Source organism: Ailuropoda melanoleuca, chromosome 17 (genome assembly GCF_002007445.2).
Source record: "Ailuropoda melanoleuca isolate Jingjing chromosome 17, ASM200744v2, whole genome shotgun sequence".
NCBI classification, from domain to species: Eukaryota; Metazoa; Chordata; class Mammalia; order Carnivora; family Ursidae; genus Ailuropoda; species Ailuropoda melanoleuca.
In genome coordinates this window covers 24,706,501-24,723,886 of record NC_048234.1, presented here as the reverse complement: position 1 = coordinate 24,723,886, position 17,386 = coordinate 24,706,501, and the positions used below count along the sequence as shown (strand labels likewise).

The following is a 17,386-nucleotide window of genomic DNA, read 5'->3' as shown; positions in this document are numbered from 1 at the left end:
CCCCTGCAGGTACAAAATAGGAAGTCCAAGCCTCCCTCCTTCCCCTTCCCACTCACACAACACACTCAACACAAGTGCCTACTATAAACAGTTTCTTGTATACTCTTTCAGAAATTTTCCAAGTGACCACAAACACATAGGTATAGATCCCCCAGGTTTAAAAACAAAACAAAATACACACGCAAGTGGCACCACCCACATTATAACTTTCCACATGACGGTGTGTCGATTTTAAGACGCTCACCAATTCAAAACGGTCTCCCCTCTTGCTCCAAATCACGGATGGTTCCTGCAGTTCTCTCCTAGGCATATCAGAAGTGGATCCCTCTCGGCTGTGGGGCCCAGACAGCCCGGATGCAGGGCTCGTTGGAGGGCTCCCTTCTGTAACCCAGACACTCACCTACCACGACAGCGTGTCTGCAATGCACTTAGACAGTGTGATACCATGTACGTATCAGCTGGTCCACACGACACCCTAAGGACAGTCAGGAATTCAAATTCCAGGATAGTCAACCAGCATTTATGAGAAAGGTCATACTCCAGAAGCTTCCTTTACTTTCATCTCTCAGCAACAACCAAGCGACTGTGTTAAATTAGCAGAGTGATTGTGGAAATGAGTTGTCCAACTGATGAAACTCTTAGCTCGTTTAATTAGCACAACAGATGTTAACAATGGGTTCTCCGTGAAATGTCTGGTAAGAACGAAAACCAACATAATTTCCTGTCCCAACGTTGATCAATTCTGCGGCTGGCCATACTTTTCTGACTCTATATTAAACCATACTGAGAACAAGCAAAGATAACCTAGCTACGTGCCCCAGGAAATATTCCTCAAATGTAAGACTGTGAACCAACTAAAACAGTTTATCAAAACTGACAGCTTATTCATCAAATCTTGCTTCCAGGCCCTCCTTTCCATTGGCCCATCAAGCCAAAGCTAATATGTAATAGCTTTTTGCCCAAACCCTATCAATTCCTTATCTTGCAAGGCTCACCTTGTAAGGTCCTCCAACCCTACAAATACGCTCTCTTTGATTCACCCCTTCTAAGAACCCCTGGCAAGGAGGTGTCCCCCTTTACTGCAGCAGATCCAATAAACTGAGCTTTGCTTCCTCAGCAGGATTTCAGGGCATCAGCAATGGTTTTCAAGACCAATGGATGCAACAAAAACTAGAGGTACAAAATTGCTCACGCTGCTCTGTAAGCTTAGTAAAAATCTTAGGCCTCTACCCTTTAAGCTTACAGAACAGAGCGCACGAACAATTGTTTTGTCTGTTGGCTAATAAGCGTTTGCGTGTGTGGCAGAATTTGGCCTGAGGCTCACTTTCATTGTAATAATTGACTTGGCAGGAAGGTTATCTCAAAGCTTTGGCAATTACCTGTCGCTGACAAACTAAAGCTGCTAATGAGAGCACACCCACTTGGCTGAGGCCAGTTTGCAAAGTAAGGAGTTGCTCAGGCTTGGATTCTGCCCAGAGATGGGCCACCCAAAGTCCTTCCAGTTCCTGAGGATGCCCGCTTCTTACCCAATGCACGGTTTTGGGGAGCAGGTAATCGGAGGAGAGAAATGGAAGTTCTGTTACCAACAGAGCGGGCCCACTGTGGTCACAGATAAGCCCGAGCCCAGCTCACAGTGCTTTAATGATGCCTACATGCATATTTTGCTGCCATGGGCTACCTAATGACCCACTGAACTGAGAGACCAAATCTCTGCTCGAAGATCTTCTCAATGGATGATGAAAATGATATATAACGTGCTCGCCTAACCTTAGATCCCAGTTTACATTTTACAGTTTTTTTTAAATATTTTATTTATTTATTTGACAGAGAGAGAGAGAGAGAGACCACAAGCAGGGGGAGCGGCAGGCAGAGGGAGAGGGAGAATCAGGCTCCCCACTGAGAAAGGAGCTGGATGCAGGACTTGATCCCAGCACCCTGAGATGATCTGAACTGAAGGCAGACGCTTAACCAACTGAGCCACCTAGGCGCACCCATTTTATAGTTCCAACATGCACTCCTGTCTATAATCCTGAGAGATGGGTACAGCCCCATTGTACAGATGAGGAAACTGATCAGATAATTTCCTTGGCTGCTCACTGATGGCAAGTGGCAGGATTAAGACTCAAAGCTGACCCTCCTGTTGCCTTAATTCTGCCACTTGCTCTTTTCAGTTAAGGATAAACTTGCCACTTCAGAACTTGACCAAGAATTGGACAGTCACAAATAAGAAAATAATTTAAATTACACACACACACACACACACACACACACACACGCACACACACGCTGTTGTTAGGCACAGAGAAGTACCTAGCAGAATAGAAGAGGTGGAGGAATGGTACAAAGAAAGGAGCACTGGACTAGGAGTCAACATCCCCAGTTCTTTCTCATAATAGTTCATGTGTTTGTGAACTGGACAAGCTGGTTCACTCCTGAACCACTGGTCCCTTATCTATAAAACAGGAAAAATACCTGCCATATAAACCACATGACTAAAGATAAAAACTCTTAAGCATTATATACATGCAACAGATTATTATTAATTATTCTGAAGAGGGAGAACAGCCATCTATTTTTATGCCTTAAAAAACCAAAAGTGAAATAATCATAGTATTTTTACTATACTATACGGGGAGCTTATAATGGCCTGTTGAAAATGTCCATCTAACGTTAGAACACCCTCCGGGTAACTAATGAGGATTCTGGAAACCTACACAATGAGAGCTAAAGGACTCTTAGAAGATTGCTCTGATGTAAGCTCATCATTTCACAGATGCAGAACCCAAGAGATGTCCCCCAGGTCGCCGATAACTAGTGATAACGTGTCAGCATTAAAATGCAGGTTTCTTGAACTCTCAAACTAAGGCTCATTCCAAATTTCTGACAACCAAGAAATATACTTCAAAGAATCAGAATGCACAAAGCCGGAGCTTAAGAGCTCATTTTATAAATGTACAGATCCCTAAACTGCCCACAGGTCTTCTGACCCCTCCTGGTCTTCATGTCATCAGAAATGAAAGGGCCACCAGCTATCTTGCAGCTAAACCACCTACAAGTATTTCTGATCATCTGGTGGGCTAATTCCTCAATCTCCTGACAGTGTCTGGGTGATCCATGACTCTCCCTTCAAGGCACAATAACATGGAAAGAACCCAAATCCCCAAATGGCTTTGTGGCACAGAACCATGTTTGCCAGCCTAGCCTGTCTGGACAGTTGGATGAGAGGACGGAATGTCTGTATATCATATCAAAACCATTTTTTAGTCTCCTTTTGGGTAATGAAGTTTTACCCTAAATTCCATAATCTTGAAGTTAGAAGAGAAACTGACGGGATCATTTTTTTTTTAAATAGCCAGTTCATTTACCTCTTCTATTCTCAGTTTAGAGTGCAAACCCACATGGCCCACAGTTGAGAACAAACACCATATGTGACCGAAGAACATCACCAAGGAAGTACCTTCATTCTTGACACTAAAGAATAAAGCGATCTTTGTATCAGCTTTAAGGGTGTATTCACCCCAAGCGACCACTTCATAAGCAACCAAAACTATAGGCTGAACGTCTGCCTAGGCTTTCACAGTGGGAATTCTTACCAAATGGACCACCAAAGAAAAACATCTTATTAAGACAATTCCATTTTTTAATCGAGGTGCCAAGACAAGACAAGATAATCTTTGATTATCCCAGCACGGAGTCTGTAATTTCTAAAAACTTATAAACCATTTTACTAGAATGAAAAAGGAGATACCTCGAAGAAATAAGAACATTCTTTAAAAATGGAAAATGTTTGTTCTTGATAGAAAACACACAACCTGAAATGATGCGTGCACACACACGAAAGTGAGCGCACACGCACATACACTCTAGCTTGAGCCTAGTCATAGCCAAAAATAGCTAGAAACGTGTGCAAACGATGTTCCAAGATTATTATTTTTGCTCTGGACACACGAGTAATTCATCGGTATAAGGAAGGGGATCCAGTAAATGAACGTATCCAACTCTTGCGTTTCCACGAAAACTTGAATTTGAAGGAATTGGGTCAGACTGAGCCTTCTTTGTTCACACCAGGATAAAACCGAATGTAATCACTGAAACAATCACAAAAGAAGGAGCACAAGTATAAACAGGTTTCAAAAGGAAGGATTCAAGTGTTCTAGGTGAGTGTGCACCCAACAACTCACAACGAGAACAGCTTGTCTCTCAAAGGGCCCAGAAAGACCGACCTGCCCCTCCCAACCTCCACCACCCATATACTCCCTAACCACCCTGATGTTAAAAGGGGAAGAATATAACGTTCTAGAGGACAGAAACAAGTGAGAGAAATTTAAGACAAAAGTAAGAAAGAAACGTCGAGAACCTAGGACCTAAATTTCTCATTGGCTGACAAATAAAATAGATGTGTATCGAGCACACTGGCCCTGGGGACACAGGGTGAAGAAGACGGACAAGACCCGTGTCTTCCTACAACTATCTATGATGGGGAGACACACAGCAAGGAGTAAACAAGCAGCACACAGGCTAATTACAGATTATGAAGCCAAAATCAGTCAGTGCTGGGACACGCTGAGAGGCAGGGACAATGGGCCACTGTCATCGGTGGGCAGAGAAGGTCTCCTTCAGGAACTGACTGCTGAGCTGAGACCCAGAAGAAAAGGAGCCAGCCAAGCAAACAGCTAGGGGAAGAAGGAACCAGGGGTGAAGACAACCTGGCTGTGTCCCTGTCAGAAGGTGCCCCGTGGGTAGAGTATAGGGCATGAAGGGGAGAAGGGCTAGAACTGACCAGCCAAGCCCCCGTCTGTGGGAACAGAGACCCACAGGGCCCTCCTGGCTCTCTGATGGAACGTGACCTCCCACCCCAAATCATCCAATGGCACGTTCCCTAAGCTCAGGAAAGGGTCTGGGGGAAGCCAGAGAAAAGGTGAAGCAGCCATTATGGGGAGGGTGGGGGGAAGTCAGAACCACCCGTTGGTGTCACTAGATTATTCCCTCCATTCATGGGGAGGGGGGTGGGGGAATGGGATAGGCTGGTGATGGGTAGAAAGGAGGGCACGTATTGCATGGTGCACTGGGTGTTATACGCAACTAATGAATCATCAAACTTTACATCAAAAACCAGGGATGTACTGTATGGTGACTAGTATAATATAATAAAAAAAAACATTAAAAAAAAAAGGAAAAGAAAACTACACTCAGGAAAGTTAAGTGGCTTGTACATTATACAGCTCTTCAGGGGATGAGCTGGAACTCAGACTACAAGTGTCTGACTGGCATATCCAGTTTCTTTCATAACATCACATGATTTTTTTATTTTTTAACATAACAAAGGCATATGACACAAGTTATAACAGAATATTACTAAGATTCACATGAACTGAAGTTTTTCACTTATGATATTGACTGAGGCTTGAACGATCTATTGATATACCCAGAAAGTTTGTCCTTGTACAATTCCTATCAACTAATTAATCTTCTTTATAAATCAACACTAATTAACACTTCAAAACAATCTCTACTTGACCTTCTAAATATGTAATTCGTAACAGTCGAAATATAGAAGCCCATGTGTCCAACAGGCTTATAACTGATGGTAATACAGAAATATGACAGAATGCCATTCAGGCAGGCATGTGGACTCCTTGTACACAGAAACATAATATTTACTGATATGGACGTAACTAATGTAATATTAAACAGAAAAAGCAGAGCGCAACATGGTTCATACAAACTGGTTATAACTTTGACAGAGTTGTACCTATACTTATCAACGAAGTTGAGAAATAAATCTAAAGGCATATAATAAAGACACATCTCTATCAAGGTCATTTTCCTTTACAGTTGTTTGAGCTCACATAATAAATCTATGAGGCACCTTTCCAAAAGAAAACAATGTTAGAGAAATACATTTCTTAAAAGGTCCACCTTCTAAATATCTACCCAGAACACACGCTCATATCTTTCTCACGATTTTTTTTTTTTTGGAATCTTAAAAGTACAAATAGCATTAGAGATTTTCTGATTTTAATTTGAATAACTGAGTTTTGTATTACTGAGCATTTCAATATTGACCCAATGGAAAAAATCAGGGCGAAAATGACTCCTATAACCAAATATTAGTATAAACACTGGACACCATCCAACATTTTTCTAAAGAGTTGTTGCAAAACAGACCTCAGCCACTCATAGCACATGCCATAAAACTCATTGAAGCCTCATTTTCCTCTACCCTGCTGTCTCGTCCATTAAAATGCTGCACCAATAATTCACTCCTGTCAGAAATATTAAGAGTTTCACTAAATGCCATAATTGATGGACTTCTAAAATGTTGCCTGAATTGTCTTGTGGGCCTGAAGACTCTTTAGTTTTTCAAGACCATCAGCACAGTACTGGGGTCCATTACATGGACTGTATTCTACAGTGGGCTGCTTCTCCCTGCGTTTAAGAATTTAGCTACTTTTGTATTTATTCCCCACCACCCAGCAAACAGTGGGCAGTTTAAGATGAACTGTTAACTACATACACAAAATGGTTTTAGAAAATTATTTAACCCTATTTCAAAAACGGATGGGAGAAAAATCAGAAGAGATGTTATATAGAAAAAAAATTTTTTTTCAGTATATGTACTTCAAATCGCATTTGTCAGACCATCTGCTTCATCTTTGAAAGTTGGCAATTCCATTGGTAATTGTCTATTTTCATAGTATTCCCTGAGTCCAAAGGACATAGCAAATAAAAACAAAAGAACAAATATTGGGAATGTACTAAATGCCACTGAATTGTGAACTTTAAAACTGGTTAACTTTATATTATGTGTATTTTACCTCAATAACTAAAAAAAAGGATAAAGTTACCAATATATGTCTTTATTACCATGAAAATATTATAGATGTGTGACAGAGAATACAGAGAGTCCAAGTCATGAAACTCTGAGATGTCCAACCAAAGCATGATAACAATAAAAAATTATGTATTCATGATTTAACATCTGAGATTTACTTCAAAAGAATATTCAGGGAAAAAGAACGTGGGGAGCAGAGGAATGGATGGGTGAGGGTCTAGCTGAACAAGGATGGCTGAGTTGGTAGTTGCTGAAGCTGGGGGATCAGTGTAGAGAGTTCATTACATTAGCCCCTTCGCTTTAGTATATGTTTTAAAATGCCCATAGCAAACTGATTTTTAAAATTACATCTTTACAGTGGATCTAATCCTGGAACTAGATACTGGATCTAATCCTGGGTACGTAAGAAGTTTAAAATGAATCAGAAAACTGGCAAAATTATCATCTCGCTTTACCGTTATGAGAACGTCTGACTTCCAAGAATATTCATTGCTAGCTTCTTTTTTTAATGAACAAGAAAGCTTCGGCATTTCTTCAGTGGTTGATTCCAACAGACTTCTCACATAGCACATTGTACAAAGGGTAACAATTTATGAGATCACTACATACCAGGAGTATCATAGGCCGTTTCCAAGTCGTTAATCCTATGATTCCAGAGAGTATCACCTAGAAAGATAAGCAGTGTCATAAATCTAGGAGAGGGACCAATTCCACGAAACTAATCCTAGTCTCGAAAGTATATATTTTTTTTCAAAAACCCCTAAAATTTCAGAGCCTTCTAATCCTAACGTTTAATATTCTTGCTGATTACATGAGCCCTGGTAGACCACTTTGGACTCTCCCTCCCCCCAAGGCCCCCAAAGCTTTTTTATTGACTGTGTATGTTTTTTCTTAAGGTCAATTAAGAACATACAAAGAGGGGCGCCTGGGTGGCTCAGTCGGTTGAGCATCTGCCTTCAGCTGGGGTCATGATCTCGGGGTCCTAGGATCGAGGCCCTCTTAGGGCTCCCTACTCCGTGGGGAGTCTGCTTGCCCCTCTGCCCCTCCGCTGCTTGTGCTCTCTCTCTCTCAAATAAATAAATAAAATCTTAAAAAGAAGAAGAGGAAGAACAACAACAACACCAACACCGGAAAGTAGACTATCCATCCAGTCAGTGAAGGAACCAGTACTGTTGATCCAAGCGCCCTGCCCCAGAGCACCTAACGTGTTGCCGTTGTCAGCCTCATATGACGTATGCGTGGCTGCCACCCTCCCTTCATAAGGTGGGTACCCGTCCTTTGCGGGACAAGTGAACTCCCCGAAGTGGTACACAAGGTCTCTCGGAATCTTCCTCTGCCCACTTCTCAAGCCTGGCTTCTATGCATCCCTGCCCGTCCCCCCACCCATCTTCCTCCCAGGTACACCTGTCCCCCCATCAGGCTGGCAGATGCTGCAAGGCTCTGAGCTTCTCTTGGCTGCAGCGTCTTCTCCCAGCTCGCCTCATAGCTGCCTGAGAACTATTATGCATCCTGCAAGATCCTGACTAGCAGTCACCTCCTCTGAGAAGCCTTCACGGATCCCACCACCCCACACTCCTGGCACACTCCAGGAAGCCCTCTACACAGTGTTCCCCCCCAAATGCTCTGTGTCCTAATAACTTGAGAGGTGCACCTTTGCCTTGCCCACCAACAGTGAACCCCTACCTTGTCTCCCAATCCTCGGCTCCCAGCCTGGCGCCTGTCACATGACCGGCAGCCAATAAATGTTCCTGAGCCTTTACTCCACAAAGAGGGGAGGGAGGATAGTGAGAAAAGTCTCACGTTGCAAAACGACACTTCGATAAACAACAATCTAAAATCCTAGGTAAAGAAGAATCAGCATTTGGCCAAAACGCAAACTAAAAATCACCGTCAGCTCTCTGGGTAACACAGTTCACTAAGCCGTTGGGAAAGGACAATCAAAGTGATTCTTCAGCTCAGGGACACTGTCGTGTCGCGGGGAGCACACTTCCCTTCGAGGAACAGTGTGCCTGCATCTGCTCAAGGCTGTTATGAGGGTTTGCCTTTACGTACACTTTTTACCAAAATCCCTCAAATGTGCCAGTTCACAATTATTGTTTATCCGCTACAAATCAACAGGGATTTTACAGCGTTACTTTAGATTCCAAGCTCACAGGCCGGCCACCATGCCCTCCGTTCTCCATTTACCGGCTGAGAGTAAATCACTGCACAGTGTCAAACCAGCAGAGGACACGTCTACCCGCTTACATCAAGGACCAGAAACCACATATGGGCAGATAGGCAACAGATCCTCGTATCCCATGTACATTTGGTTTTGTTTTTAAGACTTTAATTATTTATTTAACACACATACAGAGAGAGAGAGAGAGAACAAGCAGGGGGAGCAGCAGGCAAAGGGAGGGGGAGAAGCAGGCTCCCTGCTGAGCATAAAGCCCCGACGTCGGGCTCGATCCCAGGACCCTGGGATCATGACCTGAGCCGAAGGCAGAGGCTTCACGGACGGAGCCACCCAGGCGCCCCCCCATGTATGTTTAAACATACTATCAGCTGCCTGCCCACCAGGCATGAAATCCATGTAATCATCTTAAAGGCAATGGGCTCTTTCTTCATTCTGAATGATTTCTGCCTGGAGACACGCAGGGCATGCATCTGCATGTGGCCGCATCTACTTGACAAATTGGAAGGTGAAATCCATGAGACCTTGGGGTCCAGGTTCCCCACCTGGCTTCCAAATAACTATGCAACCTAGGCCAAGTCAGATCACTTTTCCGGTCCTCACTCTAGTTTCCTTAGAGATGTGGGACGTGAAGAAAACCATCTCTGGGTCTCCTCGAACTCAAATGTTTACCCAGCTGTGATGAGAGCGATTCCTCCGGATTCCCTGCAATCCGGTGCTGTCTCCACCTGCAGGCTGTGTGCTGGCATGGACTCTCGCACATGTGTGTGCATGATAAGTCTTTATGTGCGCACGCGTGTATGTGTGTGTGCCCACATGGGCGTGTGCTCCCTGCCTGCCCGCCCTGCTGCTTACTGAGGAAATGCAACCATTTTTGTAAAAACATAACTGAAACATCAGACTGCCCTTGAGGGAAACACAAACAGCTCACTTCGCTAAAATAAAAACATGATGTGAATTACCAGTTACTGTTTGGTATTTAGACCACCTGTCTCCCTCAATACAGAAAACCCTGTGGTTCAGCCTTTTGGAACACATTTTTTCCATTAAGACAGTATTATCATTAAAATGAGGTGTCTAGCCCAACCCATAAATGCCCATAAAAATAGCGAGTGACCTCAGCTATACTCTCCATCTCCCCCACCAGCCACATAATCTCACCCTCACCCCATTAACAATTTGGTGTGTTTACATATTTTACACATGTACATAGTTTTCTGTAAATTCTTATTGCTAGACAAATACGTGTATGTGTATATATATATATACACATGCACAGAGGTGAACTTTTATAAAAAATGGGTCATAAAAGATATTTTCCCTCCTCTTCTTTTTCTTTCTCAATAAATACCTCAAGGGAATCACTTCATGTCCAGTGGAACAGCTCTCATTCATTTCTGTTTAATGGCTACATGGTTTACCCAATGCATTTGGTCATTTTCATATTCATTGATACTCACTCTATTTCCAGTTTTTTGCCTTCACAATCAATGCTGTGGTAACCATCCATGGCCAAATAATGCTTAAAAACAAGTGCTTTTTGTTTCTGTTGGATAAAATCCCAGGAATAGGGTTGCTACGGTGAAAGGGGTAAATATATATATGTGTATTCATATACTTAATAGATCATAACAAATACAATTGTCATTTAAAATCAAGGGTCTCTGGGATAAAGGGACTAAGCTATATTTATTATTTTTTGAGAGGGGATTTTGCATATATGAGCAATAAACTAAACTTAAAACATAATTTTAAAAATATGGACAACATGTATTTGACAAATAATAAATATCAATAATCTCAAAATACATATGACCTCAAAGATACTTAAAACCCAGTAGGAAGAAATATAAACCTTATTAACCTTATTAAAATATAAACCTTATTAAGCAGTATTAAATGAAGACTCAAATCAACATATACCATGTTCATGGATTGTAAGGCAAAACGTTTAAAGGTAATAAATAAATTTCCATTTGAATTATTTTATAGACTCAGCACACACTCACATTAAATCCTAACAGGATTTTTGTAAACCACCCTTCTTTACAGGGATGCTTTAAGAAATTACGTTCCAGTTGCAGGTAGTTACATCCACCTCAGTCCTAAACCTGGCAACAAAGGCATATACCTATTTCTACTCAATTTCTCTCATTCTTCAAGTCCTATTAAACCCTACAACATTTATGGAACCCTGTGAGAGGTGAGGCAGAGACTGAATAGTTAGAATCCTCTGGAATGAGGAACAGAAGAGCTGCAGCGGGGGATGAATTTTTTAGAGCTTAGGAAATAGACGCTTGCATTTCATCTGGGGCTGGAGGGAATTCATGAATGGCAAGAAGGGTGAGGAAAAGGAGAGAAGGAGGCAGAACATTCAATACCTCCATCTCCCTCAGTAGTAGCAGTAGCTGGAGCTCCGTCAGAAGGGACAAGAAGGTCCCTTAACACTAGCCCTCCATAGTACCCATTACACCACAATGCTATTACTTGTTTGATTGTATTTTACACTCACTGGTAATCCCATGAGGGTTTGGATCTGAGTATTCAAGCTCCTAAAGTCACTCAGTTAGTTATGGCCAGAGTCAACAAATGAATGAATGGATGGTGAATAAATGAATGAATGAAGATCAGAAACAGGGGATGCACCTGCTCGAAGAAGGCTCTTTCAGCCTAAATACATTTTTCACTCTTGTGCTTCCTAAAAGAGTATACCAACAGCAAAAAGCAACTTCAGCAGCATTCTTTCCACCCAGTGCAAGATGAAACTTGCCCTGAATGAACAGGTAAGCACCTATTTTCTAACACTAAATTATCTCTATATTACTATAATGAGATTTATTATAATTTTGGTTTCACTCACTTGTATCCCATTCCTTGTAACTTGTAGGAAAAAGCAGAGGCCTTTCTTTTTTCAAAGATATTGCAGAGAAGAATTCCAAGATACTTCATGCAAGAATCATTATTACCCACCATATATGGTTAATGTGCCTTAATTTCCCAACTTAAAAATCAAATCATTAAGATCAAAAGCTTATTATTTTACTGCCCTATTTTTCCTTTGCTATCCATGAACATACCTTAGGGCAAAAATGCTCTGGATTGTTTGCCAAAAGTTGCTATAGCTGAACATAGAGATAAAAAGAGCCAAGCTGTAAATGTACCATGTTTACCTTATGAATTAAGCACAAACTAATCAAACCTCTCAACAATCTATCTTGCCCTATAACTTTTACACTGGCAATTTTAAAAAATGTGTGCATGTGTATGTGCTGGTGTGTATCATTCTTCCCCATCTATCCAACATGATTCATTAAAAAGACTGAGGAAGTGGGCACCTGGATATTTCTAATGTATACACGATGGTTACTAGAATGTCCCAGAGAAAATTGGCCTTTTCACTTTACTTGGATTAAATATTGCCTTGATGTTTAAAAAACACTGATAGAGGTTCTACTATATGCCAGGCCTGGTACCAGGGCCCAGTGGCAAGTTCTCCTATATGTTCTCGAGTTACACCCTCACAAAATCAGTTCTGAGGCAAGAATCATCGTACCCATTCTACAGATGGGTAACTGAGGCTGAGAGGCTCAACGACTTACTGAAGAATTTATCAATGTCACTCTGCTGCCACGTAAAATAAAGGACCAAAGAAAATCAATAAAATCGTCACAAAAATTGTATTTAAAATGGCCCGTAAATACTGACGTAGTACTTGGTGACTATGAGAGAAGAAATGTATTTACTGTTGTTTAACTGGTAGAGACTTCAGAATTTTTGAGTTAGTTTCTCCTTTGAACCATTCATTCTTTTTTATGTTTCATCACTGCAATTTTTAAAAAAATGTTTACGTTAGGGTTCACCAACATCTGTCTCTTTATAAGGAACCAGAATCTTGACAAAGAATACAGACTCAAGGGTGGGAGGACCATGAGTTTAGGTCAGTGACTCAAAGCAGAGATGTATGCAGATAATATTAAGGATGTTAAGGCTCCCAGAGAAGAGCAATAACTAATAATAACCAATTCTCTACCATTTGCCTGAAATATCTTCCAAGGATCGTATATGTCATCAGAATAAGGAATTTTGTTTTTTGAAGGAGAAGACACAAACCAATGCAATCCTCTACTCTTTCATTAATCCAGTGCAGTGTGGTAGTAACTAAATGTGCCCCCAAATCAAAAGCCACGACAGCATGACCTGAACATGGCCTTGGAGATTCTCCTTTTGCCACCCACCTGGAGTCAAACTTCATGATGCTTTCAAAAGTGGCTAATCTCTTAGTTTCATGCCCTTCAGGGATAATAGTAGATTGAGTCCCTAACCAATACCAGGAAGAAAATAAATGATCACGGAATGCTCAAAAACAATGAGTACATTAAAAACACTCCCTTCAAATCGCTGACAGCATAAATGTAAAGTATGGAAAAAGACTCTTTATAGGACTTGTTAATTCTTAAATATATAGTAAAATAGACAAAATGTCTTCAAGGTCCAGACAAGTGAAGGCAGCTTCCAAATCTCAGGCTCAAGGTGAGAACACTTAACAGAGGTATATATGGCAAAATGTTCTTGAATTACACTGTATTAATAAAATAGTCCTTTTAATGAATGTATCTGTCCCTTGAATTTAATTTTGTATCAAATATAGAAGCAAAATTTTTACTGAAGCTGAAAGATATGCCAATTTAATCGCTAGAGCCAACTAAGGCACGTCATGGTCATTCAAAGCTCAGGAGATGAAGATATCCTTCCACTGTGTTCCAACGTGGGTCCAAAGTAACCTTAGACGAACTGACACTAGCACTCAACTACCTAGTTGCATACGCCAACAAAACTTCTGAGGGATAAATAAAACATCGTATGTCAATATGGTGGAATCTCATTTGGCAATGAAGGAATGAAGTACGCCATAATCTGAATGAAACTTGCAAACATTATGCTAAGTGAAATGAACCAGTGACAAAGGACCACATATTGGATGATTCCATCTATGTGAAATGTCCAGAATAATCCATAGACACAGAAAGTAGATTAATGAGTGGTTGCCTAGGGATAAAAGAGCCAAGGGGGAAATAGGGATGACTGCTAATGGGTACAGAGTTTCTTTTTGGGGTGATGACAACTTTCTAAAATTGGTTGTGGCGATGGTTGCACATCTCCATGAATTCACCAAAGGTCATTGCATTGCACGCCATAAATAGGTGAATTGTATGGAATGTGAATTATATATCAATAAAGCTGTTATTTAAAAAAAATCCAACCCTGCCATCCTCAAGTCATAATTTTTAAGCTTTTTTCATAAAAACCTTAGTTTAGCTCTCATTCTATTAGTATATTACAATGTGCCATTAAGCCCTTTCTTTGTCTCTTAAGCCGCTTTCTTTTAGAAATCCATACTGAAATATTTCATGGCTGAAATTATGATACCAGGGAATTACCTTAAAATAATCCAGTAGGGGGAGTGGGTGTGGGTGAGAAGTGGCCATGTGTTGATGAACTACTGAAGCTGGATGAAGGATAAATAGAGGTTCATTATACTATTCTTTCTACATTTGCTGAGATTTAAAATTTTCATAATAACCTGTGTAAAGTGGTCGGGGGGTGGTTTCTTAAGACCTGCCCGGTCACATCTATGCTGTCTCTCTATTCTGTTTATATTTTCTGCTGTTTAGCTTTTCTTTTAAAAACGATACACATGTTGAACTATTTACAGATGAAATGGTGTGATGTCTGAGACTGGCTTCAAAATAACGTGGGAAGTTAATCTGACAAATGGCCTAGGGAGCATGATGGAGCTCATTCCTACCCTGCTTAAAACACTCATCCTTCTGATACTCTCAGAACACACAGAGCCAGCAGCAAAGCCAGGAGGACACAGAGATGAAGCAGTTGTTGGAGCTGGGTGAGAGGCATGGGAGGGTTCACTGAACAATGTTTGAGTAAATTTAAAATTTCACATAATGCAGAGTTAAAACAAAACAAAACAAAACAAAACACGCACACACAAACAAACAAAAAGCCTCTCTCATGTACATAAATTCAAAAGGCATATGCTACTGGTGAAACTTTTTTCCTAAAACACCGTGGTCATGGTGCCTAATGTCATCCTCAAATACTACCCAGTCATTCTGGACACACAGTTTCTGTTGGTTCTATGGTCACTTTGCAAATTCTGTGGTCAACCTCAGAAACAGGCCACAAAAAAATAAGCATAATGAACAATTGCAGGTTCGCATATAGAGCTGAGGGGTGGGGTGTGGAAAACAACTGGACAGAAGAGAATTTAGTTCCAAGGCACTGATTCTTTCCCTGCTCTGTGTTGCTGGGTCCTAGAAAACAAGGACACGCCCAGCCAGCAGGTCCAGGAACAGCCTTCATCTTCTGGCTGATGGCCCTTTTTTTTTTTTTTTTTTTTTTTTTTTTTTTTTTTTAGCTATATGTACTTCATAAAATCCAACAGTGGTTTGACTGACATCGAAGTGCACTCACCTCTGAAATAATTCACAGTAGTACAGTGATTTGGGGTTTTGATTTCAGAAGAGGAAAAAAAAATAGGTTTAAATCTTCCTAGACTAGCTATCTTTGAGAGGACAAGAGATTATAATTTCATACAGAGGAAATCCTTACAAATGTATGCAAGATTCACTTCTGGCCCATGGCAATTAGAGAAATGAAATGCATCCACCATTTGGCTGAATTTAGACTGATGAGTGGACTAGGGAGCATAATGAATCTAATCCCTACCCTGTTGTTTAAAAAAAAAAAAAAAAAGACTCCAGGAGGCCATGGGGAGAGCCCAGTGGCAGGGCCAGGAGGGTGGGATTCCTCCAACACGATGAACAGAGCGTGAACTCCACAGCACAGGCTGTACCAGTCAGACCATCCAGCATCAAAGTATTTCAAAAGGAGAGCAAACTGGCATCCATTTAAGTATAAAATGTCAGCCCGGGCTCACAGTACTTAATGTTCTTATTCAAACAATTACTTTGGGTTCAATTAGTTCTCCCTATATTCTTAAAATCTGGTCTTGGACCTGGGTATGTGTGGACCTGCAAAAGGACAGTTTTATGTTTATTTGGCACATATGGTCATTACACGTCTTACTCAAACTACAGGCACTGCCAGACTTTGTGATTTAGTTACTTCATTAAAAGGTCCTTTACTTTCAAATACGCATCTTCCACAATCATTCCACAAAGACTTATTTCCAAGTCTCTCAACACCCAGCAAACCTCAAGAGGCTGGATGCCTTAGACGCTAGGACATTTTAGGAGGCGGGGATGAGGAGCCACCTGGAGTTCATAGACATTGAAGGCAGCAGCCTTCTCCAGAGGCTGGGCACCTTTTGCCCCAGAACAGCCCTCCCCATTGGATCAAGCAGGGCCAAGTCGCTGCAGGCGGGTAGACAACTCTGGTCAGCTGCTCTGGAGGCTTGGGGGAGCTCATGCTTAATGACACTTGGGGTTCTTGAGAATTCAATCTGCACAGCAGCCTGCCTGGCTCCAATAATCAAGTGGGAGTTTAGGGCCCTCCTTTAATGACCAGGTACAAGCATGTTTGCACACACCCTGTCATTACCTCCTGAACTTGTCCCCGGATAGAGTGCAGCCATCCTACCCAACACATTTCACGTTCCCGTGTGCCTTAAAGTGGAATAAAGTAAATGGCGTGCCCGAGTCAAGTTGTCACTTCAATCACCCCACAAATACACCTACTATGGGCCAGACTCTGTGGACACCTCAGTGGACAAAACACATCAAATGCCCATCCTCCCCGCACAGACGTTTTCGGAGAAGTTAATACTCAACGACCCGAAGTTCAATCATTTTTCTCCTACTTTCCTACCATCCACCCCCATTCTTCCAATCTCCCGGAGCTGGAAATCCATTTTATTCTATTAACTTGACAGGACAACAAAATCCTTTAGCCTGCACAGAACAGACACTGTCCAGGTGCAGCCCAACTAATTCACCCCTGAACTACTCTTTGAGCCTCTTTCTCCCCCAGCCTCAACGCCTCCAAAACTTCAATTGGCTTAAGGGGCTGTGCTCCCCATCCTCAGCCCTGGGAGCGGGGGGAGGGGGGCGCAACGCCGGGCAGTGAGGAGACCCGCCAGAGTTCCCCGCTCCCCCGGCGGGCCCTGTCCAGGCGAGCGGGGCGCGCGCGGCACTCACCGAGGAGCCGGCCCAGAACGGACACGAGTTCTTCACCTGAGGGGAGCTGCTCAGCGACAGCGCCCCGAAGCTCAGCGCCACCATGCAGCAGCCCAGGATCAGCTGCAGCAGCCCGAGCGACAGCAGCGGGCGAGCGGGCAGCAGCGCCGAGCCCGGGGCGGCGGCGGCAGCTGCGGCGGCCCGGCGGGAGGAGAGCGCGGG

The 17,386-nt window shown here is 42.2% G+C and overlaps 1 protein-coding gene across 1 annotated transcript in view; it reads right to left on the bottom strand.

Moving 5' to 3' along the window:
* FAM189A2 (family with sequence similarity 189 member A2) overlaps positions 1-17,380 on the bottom strand; it is a 58,799-nt gene extending 41,419 nt beyond the window's left edge. Inside the window, exon 1 of the mRNA XM_034647038.1 lies at positions 17,186-17,380. Within this exon, the coding sequence (XP_034502929.1) occupies positions 17,186-17,269 (84 nt within the window). The 5' untranslated portion in view covers positions 17,270-17,380. The remainder of the gene's footprint in view (positions 1-17,185) is intronic.
* Positions 17,381-17,386: the final 6 nt, after the last annotated feature.